Consider the following 19607-nt stretch of genomic DNA (forward strand, 5'->3'; position numbering starts at 1 on the left):
CGTTGTTTATTAAGTCAAGGGTATTTTTATCATTTTGCTCCTTGTTTAACAAATTTTTTTTATGAAATGATCAAAATGATTGATGGCGGACAAGCTCAAAAATCACTTTTATTGATTTCAAAGACAAAGTGAAGAATTATGTAAATCTCAAAAACTATTTTAACTAAAAAGCCTATGTGAATAATATCATGGCATTGGCAAAGGCCTGTAAACTTAGTTTAGTTCATATTCTGTCTCGTCTCACATGTATGTTTATGTTGCTAGGCTATAAACATTCATAGAAAAAAATAAACATGGTTCATCATTTCGTACTCGTTACTAAAGAAGATTTATTGAATTGTCTGGTTGAAAATGATTATTGTAAGCACACATTGTCATGGACACAGTGGAGTGGATGTGTATAGACACGGTTTGATTGTAAGTGTGTATCACCCTTTATGCGCTCTAGAGTTTTTGAGTTGTTCCGCTCAGCCACTTTAAGGCATGCTAGATATTTTGATTCAGGAATCAGGATGTTATTACACAATTAATTAGCACATTTGATTTGCGGGTCGGAATGACCACAAACTGGCCTCAAAGAGTGTCATACACATGGGAAGGGATCAAGTCATCAAGTCCAAAATGTCGGACAAAGTGCTTGTATAGTACTCTGGTTGAGTCTTATTTGACGGGTCTTCAAGAGCAGATTGAGTCGTCACACCTGTTGCAAAATTTGCAACGATTGTTACGAGTAACAGCGTGTTAATCAACAATTACATCAATTACTTTAGCATTGCAATATGAATAGAAACTCTCTTACCCGAAAGAACGAGTAGAGTTCTGCAGCCAGCATTCTGGCCAAACAATATATCAGTATCTAATCTGTCACCCACCATACACATTTTGGAGCAACTAATATCGAATCTGCAAACGAAAGGGCAATGAGTCGGATACCTTCTCTTCACGATTGCAAAAATACACAATAAAGGCATGTATATGACATGAAGTTTGAAAACCAAGGTTGATCTCTATTCTCTACGAACAATCATATGCCGTTATGCAATTTGAGTGTTCATATTCTATATGGGATACCATTGTCTTTTTTGGCAGTTGCATGATGTGGAGTTCACTCACTTGAAATTTCAGACAATGATCTATTCTTTAGGAATTTTTTCTTTCAAAAATTATATACGAAGGTAAACAATTCTTACTTCTTTAACAAAAATTCCATCAGGAAATTAGATGGCTTTCCAACTACAATAGGTTCCTTCTGGGTGGATCCACAGATAGCAGCTACCATACACCCCGCACCTGAAACCCAACAAGGGAAGCACCATAAAGCAAAGTTTTAAACCTTATATTTGATGTTATGTTGATTTTCATCAAGAAGAGGAAGGGAAAGAAAAAAGAACCAGGCCATTCTTGTAAATCAGTCATGTGTCCAACTGCATCTCTATTGGTTGCAATGAAAAGACATCCTGGATTTTCACGTATGCAGAGGGTTCCATATCTGACAGGTAAAGGATCTAAAGTCAAGTAGTGAAGACAAATGTTTTAGAAGATAACAGCATTGTTTACATTCTAACAAATGTTTTAGTACTCGGCATCATCTTTGTGGTTCGTATGAGCAAAACTGAATATTCTGCCCTAGACTGGAAACTGGAGAGAATGGAGCAAGGATTTTAACGTTCTTACTGAAGCTTGTAATAGTTAATATACTGGTCTAGTCCAACCACAACTGCTCCAACCTGCGAACAGGAGTTGCAAAATTTTTAGACTCTGCAGAAAGAAGTCACGGGTCAAAACAATTACGGGCAAGAAGTTACATTACACTCTTATCATGTTCAAAGAGACAATTTGATTTCAGCTGCGCAGTTTTTTTCCCATCTTCCTGCAATGTAATGTTTCATCAGTTTCTTCTAAGGCAAGATTTCCATGATAATAAGAAAAGAAACAACATTCAAATATGTTAAAAGCCTAGTGCTAGCATGAATCATTTCCATAATACACATGAGAATGAACACGGTCTAGCAAGTACCTCTGTGGTACAAAAACACTGGGGGTTCAAATACACTATAGCCTATACTTGTCAAAATGCTTGTATCTGTTTCAGTTGAGCTGTCTTGCTAAAATATCCAACAGCGGTTACTTGTTCAGCACAGTAAGTTTCTTAAGGCAATTCAAGCTGTCCTCAATTACTAAGCTTATATGAAGCATTTACAAAACACCAGATGCAAGCAACACCCTAATGCGCAGGATGAGAAACGGGATTCACCCATCTTCATAATCATGATTCTTGAACATGAAAGTGACACTAGTGAATGAAGCATACAAAGTTAAGTTGGGATGTAAATATAACAAGTTATAAGTTCCCAAAAGAAGAAACGATTCTGAAAAGTTCAAAATAGGGAGGCCTCTAATTTCTAAAGCCAGGGCAAGCCAGCAGCAGAGATAACCACATAGTTGTCTTAACTATCTCCATTCATGAGAGTAAGGGGAAAAAGCTACAGTCTGTCAGTCCAATTTTCCTCTCGGGCTCATTTGGTATAGAAGATAGGATTTGAATGGATAAGCAACTATAGACAAGGTTTGTTGAAGGAAGAAATGAAAACATTGTGACCAACTTGGAGGTAGGAGATGTATTACTTGTTAAGCAAAACTTATCTATTCCATCCTCCTAACCAAGGAATGATTAGAATGGAGGAGTTTCCTTCATGCTTAATCCTCTTCTAATCCCCTCATATGAAAAATCATTCCCTTTCCCTCTACTATACCTTGAATTTAGACGGTTATCCCTTCCAATCCCATCCTAGCGGGTTATCCAAACTAGGCCTTCAAGCCCAAAAGATCAACTGAAGAAAACAAAAAACAAACAAAAAGAAAAAAGGGAAGAGACAAGATGAGCTTACGGGGCCACCGAGAGCTGTAAATCCAGCAAGCTGCAGCTCTTCCAATATGCCTTGTTCCCCTATCACATAAACCTGCAAAGAAAGCAAGCAATGTAAGCACAGAAAGACAATGAAAAACTTACAAAAAGAAGAATAAGCAGCAAACCTTCTTGTGTTTGGGGAAGTTAATGAGTTGCAAGTACATAGCAGCGGCAAAGGATGAAGAGAATATCTCATCCTACAAATACAATGGATTTGATTCAACAAAATCAAGTATATTAAAGATTTCGAAGAGTGACAGAAAAAGAATTGAGAGAGGAGAGCTCACCTCAGAAACCGAAATGCCGAGGGAAAGGAACTTGTCCGCGTATTGCTTTCTTGATTTTGTCGAATTGTTGGTAACGAACACCAGCTTCTTCCCCTAATTTATCACTAAATCATTAGTTGGTTAATTTACTGTGATTATTGATTAAATCAGAATGATAGTAGTTTTTTTATTTTCAAAAATAAAAAATTGAATCGGAAACCGGAAATGGAGAGAAAGAGTGCCTTTGATCGTAGGAAGTGGAGTGTCTGAGGGACGCCATCGATGAGCTTATCGCCCTTCCAAATGACACCTGCTCTCAGTGCAATTATCATAAATAAGAAATGCTGAAACAAAAATTATAAAAATAAATAAATTCAAATGGACGATCTGCATTTTTCAATTGAATATTGGTGGAATATCAAAGTATAACAATTGTATTGAAAATGACAACAAATCAAGGGTAATAAGAAAGAAGAAAGGGGTAGATAAAGGACCATCGCAGTCGAAGAGAAAAGCTTCGATAGAATCCAGGAGCTGGTTCGCGTTCTGACGAGAAAGCAGCTGAGACTGGGACAGGGAGGAGTTCATCGTCAGGGTTAGGGTTTGGGACTGCAAATACACTACTATTAATATTAGACAGACAGAGACAGACGCCACAGACCCTGTCATTCAGGTCATCTCCTATTGAAGGAGGGACAAAGGGCTTTTAGACTTGTAGCCATGTAAAAAATTATGTTTAACCGAAGGAGTCGAAGAGTTATAGGCCAAATATAGCTATTTGACAAAAAATTATCTCCAACCAAAGAGACCAAAGGATTATAAGTCAAACATAATTTATTATTTTAATTCAATTAATATGGTTAATTAAATTAAACTATCATATTAAAATAAGATTTTCGAACATATTTTGAATGTCACTTGTCGCCGAATGAATAAGCGTCCAAATTTCTTATCTTTATATAATCTCAATACTTTTTCTGATAGGATTTCAAGTGACACGTGTCGCTAACGTGAGTAACTCTCCAGATTTCTTATCTTTATGTAATCTCAATACTTTTTCGAATATGATTTCAAGTGACACATGTCGCTAACATGAGTAACTCTCCAAATTTCTTATCTTTATGTAATCTCAATACTTTTTCGAATAGGATTTTCGAGTGACATGTGTCGCTAAAGTGAGTAACTATCCAGATTTCTTATCTTTATGTAATCTTAATAATTTTTCGAATATGATTTCGAGTACCACGTGTCGAAATGTAAATGTTTGTGCAAATTTTAGATATGATTCTTATCTATGTGACACTTCTTATCTTCAGTTTTTAATGTTGTAGGAATGATGTAGGTATTTATAGGAAAAAAATTAGATTTTTTTTTAATTTCGTCTAAAAAAATTCAAATTCCAACGATAACCTGATAGTAACATGACGTTAGTTAGTCGTTGCTAGCTAGCATCATGTTGACGCCAAGTAGTCGTTGGCATTCAAATGTGTTGAGTTAGAAGGCTGGCAAAATGTCAAGCTTGACATTCTAGTGTTGACGGGCTGGCTGGAAATGGCCAGCCCACTTACCTGATTGGGGGGTTTGGGCTCGGTGGGGCCCACAAGTCTTTTTGGCCTAGTCCTCAGTTGGAGATGGTTTTTGTGTCATTCCAAGCTATTTTTAGCCTTATGGCCATTTGGCCGCATCGGTTTGAGATAGCCTCAGTCAATTCACTGGAACTTGGAAAATGAGAGGAGGAGAGGAAACAGGACAAGCCACGTCACTGTTACTAAAGGGCCAATCAACAAACTAATAATAAACCCATATCTCCTAGGCCTAATCACCCTAAGGCCATCTTCAACTGACTCAGCCAAAGGGTCATAGGGCTAAAAATAACTCGTTTTGACACGAAAACCGTCTCCAACCAAGGGCTAGGCCAAAAGGTTCGTGGGCCTCACTCGGTTAAAAATGGGAGACCCAGCCAAAGGGCTAGCCAAGTGAAGCCAACCCTATAGCCCAGCCCAAACACATGATATTTGACGTCAGGTTACTGTTTGACTTTTTATTTTATTTTATTATTTTATGAAATTAAAAAAAAATCTAACTTTTTTTTATAAATACATAAGCTATTTCTACCATATTTCTCACATCATTTCACCATTTCATACTATTTCACCTTATTTTATTTCAAATTTTCACCAATTTTTCACATCATTTTCATTATATAAAGATAAGAAATCCGAAGGCTTATTAATTTAGCGACAAGTGGCACTTAAAATATGTCCAAAAACTTTATTTTAATATGGTAGTTCAATTCAATTAACCATATTAATTCAATAAAGATAATAAATTATGTTTAGCTTATGACCATTTGACCCTCTCTATTGGAGATGGTTTTTTGTCAAAAGGCTATATTTGGCTTATGGCCCTTTGGCTCCCTCGGTTGGAGATAGTATAAAATATGACATGACATTGTTCATTAAAATATAATTTCTTTGCAAGGCTATAAGGCTACACATGACCATTTGACCATCTTTCGGTTGGAGATGACCTAACCCATATATCGGTTGTAGGGCTTGCTTGGCATTTGATTTTTTATTAACAAATGATATAATCTACACTAAAGGGGTGAAGGAGTGGGCTAAGCCTCACAATAAGCTATAATAATGTGATTTAAATTCGCCTTCAGCGATAACCGAACCTAAAACCTTTCACTTACAAGTAAAGAAAAAAACCACTAAATCGTAGTATTAAGTGACTTTCTTAAATGTTTGCAATTTTTTTTTCCTTTTGAAAATTCAGGCTACCCACAATTTATCCACAAAATAAGCATTGCACTTTCTCAAGCAAACCAATTTTCTGTATGCAAAAATTGGTTTATTGTCGACACGCAATGCATTGGTGCCAAAAAACTTTGTAGATCAAATCTTTCATTTATAAAATCCTAGATAAAGTTCACACACTATTATGTCTGTTTAAATATATGATAATTTAGCTAGTAGTATTATGATTTAGTGATATTCATTCTCAATTGTAAGTGAAAGATCTTATATTTGATTTTCACCAAAGATAGTTGAACCACATTAATTTGACAAATTCATTTTAAAACTTAGCACACTCCCCTACCCCCTTAGTGTAAATTAAAAAAAAAAAACAAAAATTGTTTGTGAGAAATTATTTTAGTGCCCATATTTTTTCTTTTCAGTTAGAGGAAATTATAGCAATGATCCATCAACTTTAACTCAATTGGAGTAATAGTCATTCAACTAAAAATTCATAATCATTTGTCCCTTAACTCATCAAAACGTGTAGTTATGGTCATTTTCGTCAACTCTGTTAGAATTTCGTCAAAATAAGTCACATGCCATGCATATGAGGCTAAATCAAGGGGTAAATATGAAAAACCAAATGAAAAAAAAAAATTGGAGAAACGATCCCACAACTTTAACTCAATTGGAGAAACGATCCCACAACTTTAACTCAATTGGATCAATGGTCCAGCGATATGAGTCATTTTCTCTTTTAGTTATATACAAAAGGTATAATAATAATTTTAATAGTTTTTTTTATTAACAAGTAGAGTTCTATTAGTATGTAGTTTAAATTATTTAGCAACTTATATTGAGTAGCCAAGTTCACTACTAATTTATAATATAAAAAATTATGGTAAAATTCTACACTTAATAAACTGGGGTAAATTGTCGGTTTACCCTCTGAACTTTCACCTCACTTTCGATTTCCCCCCCTGAACTTTTCTATTGGAAAATTAAGGACTCAAACTAATTTTTTTTAGCCAATTTGCCCCCTACCGTTAGTTTTTCATATATTCCATCCATATTTCCGTTAAGTGAGACCATGTGCATAACATGTGAGGATAGTTAAGTCATTTCAATTTAAAAATGATTAAAAACTGAAAATAAATAATAATAATAATTTTCCCTCTATTTTTTCCCGCTAATTCCTATCCTCAATTTTAATTTTCCCTCTCATTCCTATGCATGTAAAATAACATATGGTGTTATTGTCTTCATAAGTAGCTAAGTTAATCTTTTTTTTGAAGCATGTACTACCATTTTTATTTTCTCTAACAAATTAATAATTTGACAAATGCTCATGGTGTTATTGTCTCCAAAGCAGTGCATTAATATAAGAAACATGTCCATAAAAAAGACTAGGGTTTCTTATATTAATGCACTGCTTTGGAGACAATAGCACCATTAGCATTTGTCAAATTATTAATTTGTTAGAGAAAATAAAAATGGTAGACAATAACACCATATGTCATTTCTCATGCATAGGAATGAGAGGGAAAAATAAAATCGAGGATAGGAATTAGCGGGAAAAAAATAGAGGGAAAGTTTTGCTTTTTTTATTATTTTCAGATTTTTAATCATTTTAAGAGTGAAATAACTTAACTACCCTCACATGTTGTGCACATAGTCTCACTTAACAGAAATATGGATGGAATATATGAAAAACTAACGGTAGGGGGCAAATTGGCTAAAAAAATTAGTTTGAGTCCTTAATTTTCCAATGGAAAAGTTCAGGGGGGAAATCGAAAGTGAGGTGAAAGTTCAGGGGTAAACCGACAGTTTACTCTAATAAACTGTGTAGGTCAACAATATGAACGTTGATTACGATTTCCAATACGGCGGCTGTAGGCTCTAGTTAACTAATTAAAGTCGTTGATTTGTATGAAAAGAAATAATGAGGGAGGGCCCCTCTCGTCTTCTTCTGTTGTTCAATATTGATGGCTGGGTTTCTCACTATGTCCATAGGGGTCCATAAGCAGACCTGGACATTGGACAACCGACAACGACAGCCTGGCTGCCTCGTGTGAATACTGCTGTGCTGCCTTGCTGGGGTGTAAGGCGCTAATAAACAAACAAGCAAACAAACGAATAGGAGAATCATCCATTATGTTATCCCACCAGTCGCCAATGGGGTGCTGGCCCTCGATTCCTTCCAAGTAATGGGAATTGGATTTTGTCTTTCTATCTTATGACCCTCACCCTCTCTGCTAACTACGATTCTGCCATTGTCCCTCTCCTGCTTGGTGGTTGGTACCGGTTGGACGAAGTTGACTCAAACCAAACCACTAAAATATTACTTAACACAATAGGTCCCACATGATTTCTTGATCTCGGAATAATAAGAGCAACTTACATATAACAATGTATTCGTAAATTGATACACTACCTGTTTCATGTAAATCATTTTCTACTACTTGTTTTAATAAAAGTTGCAGTGGATTACCCTTAAATATACACAAACACAAGTCAACTTGTTAAAAAACAAAAGAAAAAAAAACCAATAATGTGAGTTGAAGTGAGAAAATGAAGAATGGCAACAAGTGCAAATTGTGAGAGAATTGGTACCCAAATGCGGAAGAAGATCGAGTTTAAAAGCTGAAAGTGAGCGACCTGTTTATTTATTTCCCTCTGTACCATTAAGTCGTGTCGTCTATACAAAGCACATCTCTCTCCCTCTCTGTGAGTCTGTGAGTATCTGGGGAGGGCTCTGAGATTACCAGTGTCTGTGTGGTGGCGGATTAGATTGGCAAAACTGACAATGGCGGATCTCAAGTCAAAGTTTCTGAAGGTGTACTCCGTTCTGAAATCGGAGCTGTTGGAAGACCCTGCTTTCGACTTCACCAAGGACTCTCGCCAATGGGTCGAGCGGGTATTGATGCCTTCATTTTTCACTTTTACCATCACCAATTCAGTTCAATTCAATTCAGTGATTAATGAATATGTTTGGTATCGCTGTCTATTTTCTCTTAAGTTGTTATTAGTAACGTTTCAGCTCCATAACCATAATAATCCATCAACTGTTTCCTTCCTTTGTTTATGATATCAAAACAACACCTCGTAAGTCAAAACATCTGATTCAATTTCAGTAGTCTGTGGTCATCGGAATTTTACATTTGATTTACACACATCATTACTATTACTATTACTATTAGCCCCATCACATGCAAAAGTTGATCCCCACCTGGCACCTGGGATTCATTTAGACAATTGGGATTGGTTATAATTTATCAGGAACATTATATTTAGGACTAGTTCCCGATGGTAAATTTCATTCATTTTTGTACGTTGTCTGGTTGGTAATATATTATTCAATCATATGATGTTGATTGATGCTCTCTCCTGAGTTGAGTCCTGACTCCTGACTGACTGACTGACTGACTGCCTGCATGCCTGCCCAATTTACTTTTCTCTGTCACAGATGCTGGACTACAATGTGCCTGGAGGTCAGATTTCAATTTCATCTCAACTTTTCAATTAAGCAAAATTCAATTCATCAGCTTGTCCTTCAACTTATGCTGTCAAAGGATTCTGACTCTTATCCTGTCCTTCAGGAAAGCTCAATCGGGGATTGTCTGTTATTGACAGCTATCAGTTGTTGCAACAAGGAAGGGAATTAACTGAAGATGAAATCTTCCTGGCCAGCGCTCTCGGTTGGTGCATCGAATGGGTATGGAAATTAAACCACTTCCATTCTCTTTTGAACCTCACGGTTATTTTCTACGTTGTTTTTGTTTTTGTTTTGCTTCTTGCGCATTACTCTAGCGCATTGCATGACAAGCTTACTTTTTTGTTATGGTCACACTACTTGCAGCTTCAAGCATTTTTTCTGGTTCTTGATGACATCATGGATGGCTCTCACACACGTCGTGGTCAGCCTTGCTGGTTTAGATTGCCCAAGGTTTGTAGGAAGAGCAAATATATGTACATTTAAAATTTATTCATTTATTTATTTTTGTGTTGTCATTGTTGCCTTGTTGGTAAATCAATTAACTTGAGAAACTGTATCATGTAGGTTGGTATGATTGCAGTAAATGATGGTGTTGTGCTTCGAAACCATATCCCAAGGATTCTCAGAAAGTACTTCAGAGAAAAGCCATATTACGTGGATCTTCTTGATTTGTTCAATGAGGTAGGTGGACTTGCAGATTGTTTGCCAGATCATTTTTTCGCTTTAATGGAGAGCTAAACGCTAACTTATGCCATGTTTACGTAGGTGGAATTTCAAACTGCCTCAGGTCAGATGATAGATTTGATCACTACTATCGAAGGAGAAAAAGATCTATCCAAATACTCATTGTCAATGTAAGTGAAAAATCGTACAAGATCATTGCCATTTGCCACTAACAAAATGCCTGTAGACATGCTAAGATTTTAATACAAGTAACCAACCCATATGCTGTTCCCTATTATGAAGTTAATGCACGATGCTGCAGAAAAGAACGCAAAAATTTGCATGAAATTCACAAATGCACGTTGAGAAATTAATTTGTTACAGAGACTAATGCTTTGCCTTCTTTTGTATGGTATATTCATAAGCCTTCACTATTGGACCAATTTGCCATCTTCATAATTTGTAATGCTTAATTCCTTATACATTCGGTAATCTATGGGTTATAAAGGTCCAAACAGTCTAAACAGCCTGAGTTCATGACCACTTATTGAATTCCTTTAGATAGGCTATGAAGTTTAGCCAAGGTATGCCAGCGGAGTTAAATCTCACCGTCTGATTGAATGTTTCTCTGATAGTATTCTGACAACCATGGCCAACGTTCTCACTGCTTAGGATAAGAAACATTCATTTGGGGTGTCGGGTATGTTAAAAGTTGGAACCTCTTCAGACCTTTTAGTAGGCTATGGTATGGTGAGCAGGGTAACCGGAGACAAGTTTCACGATGTGACTAGTTATTCAAATAATTAACATATTATTCTCTATTGATGTCTAGCTGTAGTATGATATTTCGGTTTATAAACAAATGGTTTGGATCTTTTGCAGTCACCGCCGTATTGTTCAGTACAAGACTGCCTATTACTCATTTTACCTTTCCGTAAGTACATACTTCTTTAGCACTTAAAGCAATCAATACTTGAACTGTTAGTATTCCTCAATTCTGTTTCAGTTTTTGTGCGGGAACGCTATTGCAAACCAGCATGTTTACTTTATCCTATATAATCTATACCTAGTCTGTGAAATTTGATGTAACTTAGTACATCCTTGTTCCCAGTACATAACTCCCTTGGTCTTTGTTTAAATCAATAAGAAGTCTAATTTGAGAAAGATACGAGCCATTTTGGTTCCTTTTTCTGTATTCATATCATAAGATATGTACATTGCCACATCCCGTCACATGTCCTCTTATTTTGTTCAGGTGTTTTACAACGAAAGATTTCGCCAACCCTAACCGTTTGCTATCTACTCAGGTTGCATGTGCATTGCTTATGTCAGGTGAGGAACTGGAAAAACATATTGATGTAAAAAACATTCTTGTTGAGATGGGGATCTACTTTCAAGTACAGGTAAATGTTTTGTTGAATACACAGAAACAGAATCCCTGTAATTTTTCTTTTGCTCGAGTCATGCCACCCCCTCCGCACAATGGAACTCTTCAATTGCTTTCGTTAACTTTGTAAAGGAAAAAAAATATTGCTTTCGTTAACTCTCTCTTTTTCCTTTGTTTTAAATAGGATGATTATTTGGATTGCTTTGGTGATCCGGAAACGATTGGTAAGGTGAGATTCAGGGAGATGGCCTTAAATAATTCTCTCGTGTTTCTTGTTTGATGGGAGTTGAGTGTAATAAGTAGTTTGTGATATCAGATAGGAACAGATATTGAAGATTTCAAGTGCTCTTGGTTGGTGGTGAAAGCTTTGGAACTCTGCAATGAGGAACAAAAGAAAGTACTACATGTAAGAATCTTACATATATTTTCTAATCAGCGTTAAATTTTCTAACTCACTAAGTCACAAATGAATATGATCTGTGTACGTATTTGCGCAGGAGAATTATGGGAAACCAGACCCAGAAAATGTGGCAACAGTAAAGGCCCTCTACAAAGAACTCGATATTGAGGTTTGAACTTAATTGATTGTGTATGATGAATTGTAATAGTATAAGATGACCGGTAGATGCTGAATTGAGATTGTGATTGTGGTAGGGTGTATTTGCGGATTATGAGAGCAAAAGCTACAAGAAACTGACGAGTTGGATTGAAGGGCACCCAAGCAAAGCGGTGCAATCAGTGTTGAAGTCCTTCTTGGGCAAGATTTACAAGAGGCAGAAATAGAAATCTCGGATCTGGATTCAGTTCAGTTCAGCCCCTCATCTCTGTTTTTGGCTGCTGATGATTTATGCTTTTCATTTATTTTTTCTGAAAAAAAAAAAGAAACGAAAAAGGAATGGCTTATCCCACTGTCGAAGAATGAATATTGTTGTATTTTAATAAGGAATGTGAGATCTTATGTTCAATTTTTGCTAAAAACGAATTTGAACCACATTCTCATCCCTATTGTGAGACTTAGCTACTTATAAGTGTAGATAACATCGTTTATTAAAAAAAAAAAAAAAAGCTTTTGGACAAGTCTGGCCCCCCACTTAGGTCTTGGCTCTCAGCTAAGTCTCACAATGGAGATGAGCTTGCAATGCTTATGTTATGCTTAGGCATGGTGATGTTTTTAAAGTACTAAAATGTGATTTCCTTTTTAGTACAACGATATATTTTACATTAAAAGAATGAAGAGTTCGACTAAGCCACACAATGAGCAACCTAATTTCGTATCGAATTCGTTATCCATGAGATTCGAACATAAGACATCATTTACAAGTAAAAAGAAATATCAGTAGATCGTAATACGGTACGTGACAATTGAACTCGAGTAGCAGTACAAATTTCAAAATGGGGAGAGACAAAACGTCCAATAATTGATGCAATTAAACAAATAAAATCGGGGGAATCCAAGAAAGAAGGAAGTAATCTAAAAAACAGTATTAATCATTTGACGATACAATAGAAGAAGGAGAAGGCCACTATCTCCCAATCTAGAAGGAAATTAGAGAAAACAAAAATCGTTTTTTTTTTAATTAAGAAAATAATAGAAAGTCAAATATCCTAGGCGCAGTATGATGAATTTAAACCAAAAGTCTCTCAGCTTTTAAGATTTCAACTTTTAATTTAAAATTCTCCCCATCCTTCCCTTCCCTTTTATCCCAAAAAAAAAAACAAAAAACAAAAAACGTTCTCTCTTTGTTCCTTGCTCTGAAACCGATGGGTTCCTGTATCGTCTCGTCTCGATCTCCTCCTTCATTCATTCAATCATTCAATCTGTTTTCTTCTTTTGTATGACTTTTGCGACTTGTGAGCTTTCATTTTGCGTATTATTCAGAAAGAAACCCAGATCAGATCAGGCGATTGCTTCTTCCCGCATTACCATTACGTGACAAGAAGTCGTCGTCGTCGTCGGAGCTTTTCCTCCTCAAGTTTTGATGTCTTTCCTTATATCTTGTTCGTATAATTTACAATTCCCATTTGGTTTCAAGAATCAATTTTGACTGACGGCCTTGTTTTGTTCACAATTTGTAAATTGCCATACATCGTGCAATCCAATACAATACGAAAGGAAGGCAGGCAGGCAGGCAGGAAGGATTGTGGTGATTTTCTTATCCGTTGGTGGGTTGTGGTTTGTTGCATGAATTGAATTGTGGTGGTTAGATAGATTAGATAGAATTAGAACATCACAAGAAACAAAGAAAACATGAAGCTGGTGGTTCAAGTATTGGGGGCTCGGGATCTACCAGCGATGGATCTCAACGGCTTCAGCGATCCTTACGTGAAGGTGCAGCTGGGGAAGCACAAGCTCAGGACCAAAGTGGTCAAGAAGACCTTAAACCCCTATTGGGGGGAAGAGTTCACCTTCAGGGTCGACGACCTCAACGACGAGCTCGTCATCTCTGTCCTCGACGAGGACAAGTACTTCAACGACGACTTCGTTGGCTCCGTCCGCATCCCTGTTTCCCAAGTCTTCGATGCCCGCAACAAGTCCCTTGAAACTGCTTGGCACCCTCTCCACCCCAAGAGTAAAAAATCCAAGAACAAGGATTGCGGTACTACTCTTACATTCTTCTGCTAAATTAAATATGCCTACTTGCCTTTTCTTTTTCTTGTTAAAATTGCTCATACTACCCGATGCACTAGTCTCCAAATCCAAATGCATACATTTCATGCTTTTCAAGTACAAAACTTGGGATTCTTGTCCCAAATTTGGAATGGTAGCATTGCTTACTGACAGGCAATACCAATACCCCATTTGTGAATTCAAGCTACTTATCATAATGTGGTTGGATTTGTCCCCAAGTTAGTTAATTTAAAATATTCCTTTGTATGATTTCTTCCCGACAGGCGAGATTCTTCTTGCAATACATTTTTCTTCAAACAATTCATTCGTGGACTCGGCTTCCGAGGGTGGTGACATAGGAAGTGAATCACCTTCAAGGTCTTTCAGTGGTGTTTCAGAATCAGCTTCTCCTGTGAGAGTGAGACCAGAAGAAACAGCATCTTTTAAGGACTTTAAGGAAGAAAAGATTTGTTCTCAGAAGACCTTTGCTGGTCGCATAGCTCAGATATTCAATAAAAATCCAGATTTGCTTTCAGCCTCCTCTAGCAGAGTGGACCTGTCTGAGCTGTCTGAAGCTGCTAAACCCGAAGTTTGTGAGAGCAGCCCTGAGGATCAGTCCTCTTCCGCTACATTTGAAGAATTGATGAAAACAATACAGTCACGAGATCAAGAGAGTGAAACCCCAACCAACTTACCAGGAGGAGTGCTTGTGGATCAACTGTACGTCACTCCACCCCAAGACCTAAACACATTACTATTTTCAACAGATTCAGGTTTTCAAAAAGAGGTGGCAGATGCGCAGGGAACTACAGAATTGGATCCGGGGCAATGGAAATTAGATACCAGCACCGAGAGCGTCAAAAGAGTGGTGACATACGTTAAGGCTGCCACTAAGTTGATAAAGGCTGTCAAGGGAACTGAGGACCAAACGTATCTCAAAGCCGACGGGAAGGTTTTTGCAGTTTTAGCAAGCGTAAGCACTCCTGATGTTCCCTATGGGCGGACTTTTAAGACAGAGTTGCTCTACTGCATAACACCTGGCCCCGAGCTGCCATCTGGAGAGCAATCTTCACGTCTGGTAATATCCTGGCGGATGAATTTTCTGCAGAGCACCATGATGAAAGGAATGATAGAAAATGGAGCTCGACAAGGTTTAAAGGAAAGTTTTGACCACTATGCTACTATATTGTCTCAGAATGTTAAGCCAGTCGATTCAAAGGATCTTGGATCCAATAAGGATCAGGTTTTGGCATCACTGCAAGCTGAACCCCAGTCTGATTGGAAGCTGGCAGTACAGTATTTTGCCAATTTCCCTGTGATCTCCACATTATTTATTGGATTGTATATGTTTGTACACATCTGGCTTGCCCAACCCAGCACTATTCAAGGGTTGGAGTTTGTTGGGCTTGACTTGCCAGATTCAATTGGTGAATTCATCGTCTGTGGTGTCCTGGTTCTTCAAGGAGAAAGGGTGCTGGGGTTGATCTCACGCTTCATGCAGGCCAGAGCACAAAACGGTAACATCACTTTTGGTGGTTGCTTTTGCTTTTGCTTTTAAATAAGAACGGACTCTTAGCCCCTGCCTTTCTCTAGTTGACAGTGTGTCCTTTTACATCAAACAATTAGTTTCATTCTTGTCATTATCACTATCAAAATACACGCCAGGTTTTTTATCTACTCCAGAAATTCCAATGTTTTAGAGAACTACATTTTTTTACTGCTGCTTCTTGCTCAACAATTATTTTTCTCTTCTACGGGGAGAACACAATGACGTGCATTTTTCAAACTGTTTCTAATCTGTTCGAAATCCAAATTTTCTTGATGTCCATATGTTTATCTTGTTATTTCTTTTGTTTTGAATACGATTTATCAGTATCATCTTTGTGTGTCTTGTAGGCAGTGATCATGGAGTCAAAGCCCAAGGAGATGGTTGGTTGCTAACTGTTGCATTGATTGAAGGAAGTAACATAGCAGCTGTTGATTCGAGTGGGTTTTCTGATCCATATGTGGTGTTCACTTGCAATGGGAAAACTAGAACCAGCTCAATCAAGTTCCAGAAATGCGATCCTACATGGAATGGTGATTTTCCTTTTTTACCTGAGCTGTGTTGTTTGTTTGGTTTTAAATCTATACATCTTCCAAAGACATATGTCAGTGCATATTTTAACAATAATGTAAATAAAAAATTTAGAATATGTCTAGATTATGCAACTTATATAAACTAAATCTTGGTCTGATTTATTTCTTGTTGGTCTCTGCAGAAATATTTGAGTTTGATGCAATGGATGAACCTCCTTCTGTGTTGGATGTGGAAGTTTATGATTTTGATGGACCTTTTGATGAAGCTATCTCTCTGGGCCATGCTGAAATCAATTTTGTAAAAACTAACATATCAGATTTAGCTGACTTGTGGGTTCCTCTTCAAGGAAAGTTAGCTCAGGCATGCCAGTCAAAACTCCACCTGAGAATTTTCTTAAACAATACAAGAGGTGGCAACGTCGTAAATCAATTTTTGACTAAGATGGAGAAGGAGGTGGGAAAGAAGGTATAGCGGTCCATTATTTCAAAATTCACATTACCTGTGTTCTTTATCTTCTATTCCTTTTTCAGTAGTGTGTACATACCTTTCATATGTTATTACTCATGATTGTTAGTGAAAACTATTCTAGATAACCGTGCGGTCTCCTCAAACAAATTCAGCATTCCAAAAACTGTTTGGGCTTCCACCGGAGGAATTTCTCATCAACGACTTTACCTGTCACTTGAAACGAAAAATGCCCCTGCAGGTGCTGTTAACGTGGTTATACACCCTGTTGAAATTTTCCTATTGCCATACTTGTAGAGCATGCAACCTTTTCTTGCTCCTCATTATCTGTTAGATGTTAGTTATATTTCTTATCTTACAGTTCTTCCCATACAGGGCCGCCTATTTCTTTCTGCAAGAATAATTGGTTTCCATGCAAATTTATTTGGTCACAAGACAAAGTTCTTTTTCCTGTGGGAGGATATAGAGGATATTCAAGTTGTACCTCCAACTCTGTCATCTATGGGCAGTCCAATTATAGTCATGACTCTGCGACAGGGTAGAGGTATGGATGCAAGGCATGGTGCAAAGACACAAGATGAGGAAGGCAGGCTCAAGTTCCATTTCCAGTCCTTTGTATCTTTCAATGTAGCTAACAGGTACCCCGAAGGACTTCCTAGAATACCATGGCATTCATTTCAACAAAGTAGAAACTTTTTTGTTAATTTTTGTGATCTTGTTCTCTCTTTAATTATTAGATATCATTTGTTTGGCATATGTTGGGTCTGCCCTTGCCTTCTTCTGACTTAGACTAGATCTCTGCCATTCCTTGCTCTTTTCTTTTGCTTGGTGGTGGTTTTGCATGAGTAACCCATCTCAACACTGACTTTACACCATTTTCTGAACAATTGATGTTTGCTTGGACATAAAGATTTGACTCACAACATCTGATGTTTCTGAATAGGACAATCATGGCTCTTTGGAAAGCTAGGTCTTTGAGTCCTGAGCAGAAGGTGAAAATAGTTGAAGAAGAATCCGATGTCAAGATCCAAGCTGAAGAGAGTGGGTCTTTCTTGGGCCTTGATGATGTCAGCATGTCTGAGGTTTATTCTGCAGCTCATTCCGTTCCTGTGAGCTCTCTCTCTCTCTCTCTCTCTCTTTCTCTCTCACTCACTCTTAGTGCATCTCTATTAGAACTAAGAATACATCTGCAACTCACTTGTCCCCTTCTGCTGAAGCTGTCTCATGGAATCAGAATGGCATAACTTTCATCTAGATTATTTGCTGTGTGTGGTACTCATGACTATATAGTATACACATCTGAGTTCTAATTATTTTAGTTTCTTCTCGACTGACCATCATATTTGTCTTGTTGGCAACAATAGACAAATTTCTTCATAGAGCTATTTGGCGGAGGTGAATTGGACCGTAGAGTTATGGAGAAAGCTGGTTGTCTTAACTACTCTTACACCCCATGGGAATCAGAGAAGGGCGATGTCTGTGTGAGGCAAATATATTACAGATTTGATAAACGTGTGTCCCAATATAGAGGAGAGGTGACTAGCACTCAGCAAAAATCTCGCCTCCCTGATAGAAATGGTTGGCTTGTACAAGAGGTCTCGACCCTCCATGCAGTACCACTTGGCGACTATTTCAATGTATGGATGACATTGAACTTATGCAGAATTCTGTTTAATAATCCTTTTTTATAAATGTTTCCCCTTTGAGTCACTTGTTTCACTACATGATTGACTAGTCCCTTTTCACAATTTGCAGCTTCATGTTCGATACCAAATCGAGGATTTGCCCTCAACACCAAAGGGATGCCATGTAAAAGTATACTTTGGGGTTGAGTGGCTCAAAAGCACTCGGCATCAGAAAAGAATTACAAAAAACGTGCTTAAGAATCTGCAAGATCGCCTGAAGGACACCTTCAGTGTAGTTGAGAAGGAATTCACGACATAGTGGGTGGATTGGGTGCGTTTCTGGGATTGTAGACATTTGACACGAAGAGTGCTGATATGCCAGCGTGGATTGAGCTTGACCGGGTGATATGCCAGCTTGGAGACAATGAAAAAGTCTATAAGCTTTGGCTTGCAGAGGTGCGGCGGTAACATATGTATGATGGATGTGGTGGATATGAAGGTGTAAGTGTGTATGTTGATGCTCCAGGGAGTACCATGGTCCTGAACGAAACAGTGCTTAGTGTTTCTGGTACAGAATCCTGGACTAGTTTAGGAGGAGGAGGAGGAGGGGTATTTGGTAGTTGCTGGTTGTGAATAACAGGTGCAGGTTATGCAATAACCTTCTAGTGTATATGGAAGTGGCAGGTCTAGTTTTTTGTGGTCTTGCCGTTTCTAGCGGAACAGCAGGCGCACCTCGCTGTTGGTGGTGGTGGCCCTGGTGGTGCTTATTCCTTTAGAATAGCTCAAACTTGTACCGATTTTATTTGTATTTGTTTGAATTATGAAGAGCAATACGAAATTGTTGAAGAGATGTGGCTATGTGTACATGGCAGTTTGAAGCTTGTAGAGGAACCAATTTGTATAACCTGAACCTTCATTCCTTCCTTCCCGTGTCAATTGTTAACTTGAGATGATAAATTGTAATTTATAGCTCCTTAGTTATTTAAAACTAAACTATTATTAGCGCTAAAAAAAAGATTGGGTTAATCTTAGTTTATTACTTTGAAGTTTCTTGGTTTTCAACATTTCATACATCTAGTATTTTTCATCTTAGTCTGGTACCTAAAGTCATAATTTTAGGATCCTCTCATACATCCGTTAAGTTTTCTGTCAGAATCTGACGTGGTACCCATGTGGACAATGATTGGGTGTCACATGTCAGTTTGGGACCACGTGGATATTAAAAAATTAAAAAAAAAAAACTCAGACCTTTGTTTCGATCTTTGTTTCGTTGATGGTCGGAGATGCAATGGAAGCTGAAAGTGGAAAAACTCAGACCTTTGTTTCGATCAGTGGTGTGTTTGTTTGGGCTCTTTTTTGTTCAGT

At 37.6% G+C, this 19607-nt stretch overlaps 3 protein-coding genes across 3 annotated transcripts; 2 read left to right on the plus strand and 1 right to left on the minus strand.

Moving 5' to 3' along the window:
* Positions 1–304: 304 nt before the first annotated feature.
* On the minus strand, positions 305–3913 carry LOC103446827 (phosphoglycolate phosphatase 2). Its single transcript, XM_008385974.4, has 11 exons — positions 3669–3913; positions 3417–3484; positions 3196–3288; positions 3034–3105; positions 2889–2960; positions 1811–1870; positions 1675–1727; positions 1392–1489; positions 1191–1290; positions 800–903; positions 305–700 (listed from the first exon to the last, which is right to left on the minus strand). Exons 1-11 carry the CDS (start codon positions 3841–3843, stop codon positions 603–605), a joined length of 993 nt encoding a protein of 330 aa, XP_008384196.2. The 5' UTR covers positions 3844–3913; the 3' UTR covers positions 305–602.
* A 4669-nt stretch (positions 3914–8582) lies between these two features.
* On the plus strand, positions 8583–12298 carry FPPS (farnesyl pyrophosphate synthase 2; the record flags this gene model as incomplete). Its single annotated transcript, NM_001293873.1, is given in 12 exon segments — positions 8583–8835; positions 9385–9409; positions 9518–9633; positions 9778–9864; positions 9979–10095; positions 10180–10268; positions 10960–11011; positions 11385–11480; positions 11649–11693; positions 11781–11870; positions 11962–12033; positions 12119–12298. Coding segments are annotated over 12 exon segments (1029 nt in total). The 5' UTR covers positions 8583–8724.
* Positions 12299–13085: 787 nt separating this feature from the next.
* Positions 13086–19092, plus strand: LOC103429743 (C2 and GRAM domain-containing protein At1g03370-like). Its single transcript, XM_008367873.4, has 9 exons — positions 13086–14061; positions 14357–15589; positions 15969–16151; positions 16334–16617; positions 16742–16858; positions 16993–17255; positions 17561–17726; positions 17982–18254; positions 18373–19092. Exons 1-9 carry the CDS (start codon positions 13713–13715, stop codon positions 18559–18561), a joined length of 3057 nt encoding a protein of 1018 aa, XP_008366095.3. The 5' UTR covers positions 13086–13712; the 3' UTR covers positions 18562–19092.
* The last annotated feature ends 515 nt before the right edge of the window (positions 19093–19607 follow it).

This window comes from Malus domestica, chromosome 10 (assembly GCF_042453785.1).
Source record: "Malus domestica chromosome 10, GDT2T_hap1".
NCBI classification, from domain to species: Eukaryota; Viridiplantae; Streptophyta; class Magnoliopsida; order Rosales; family Rosaceae; genus Malus; species Malus domestica.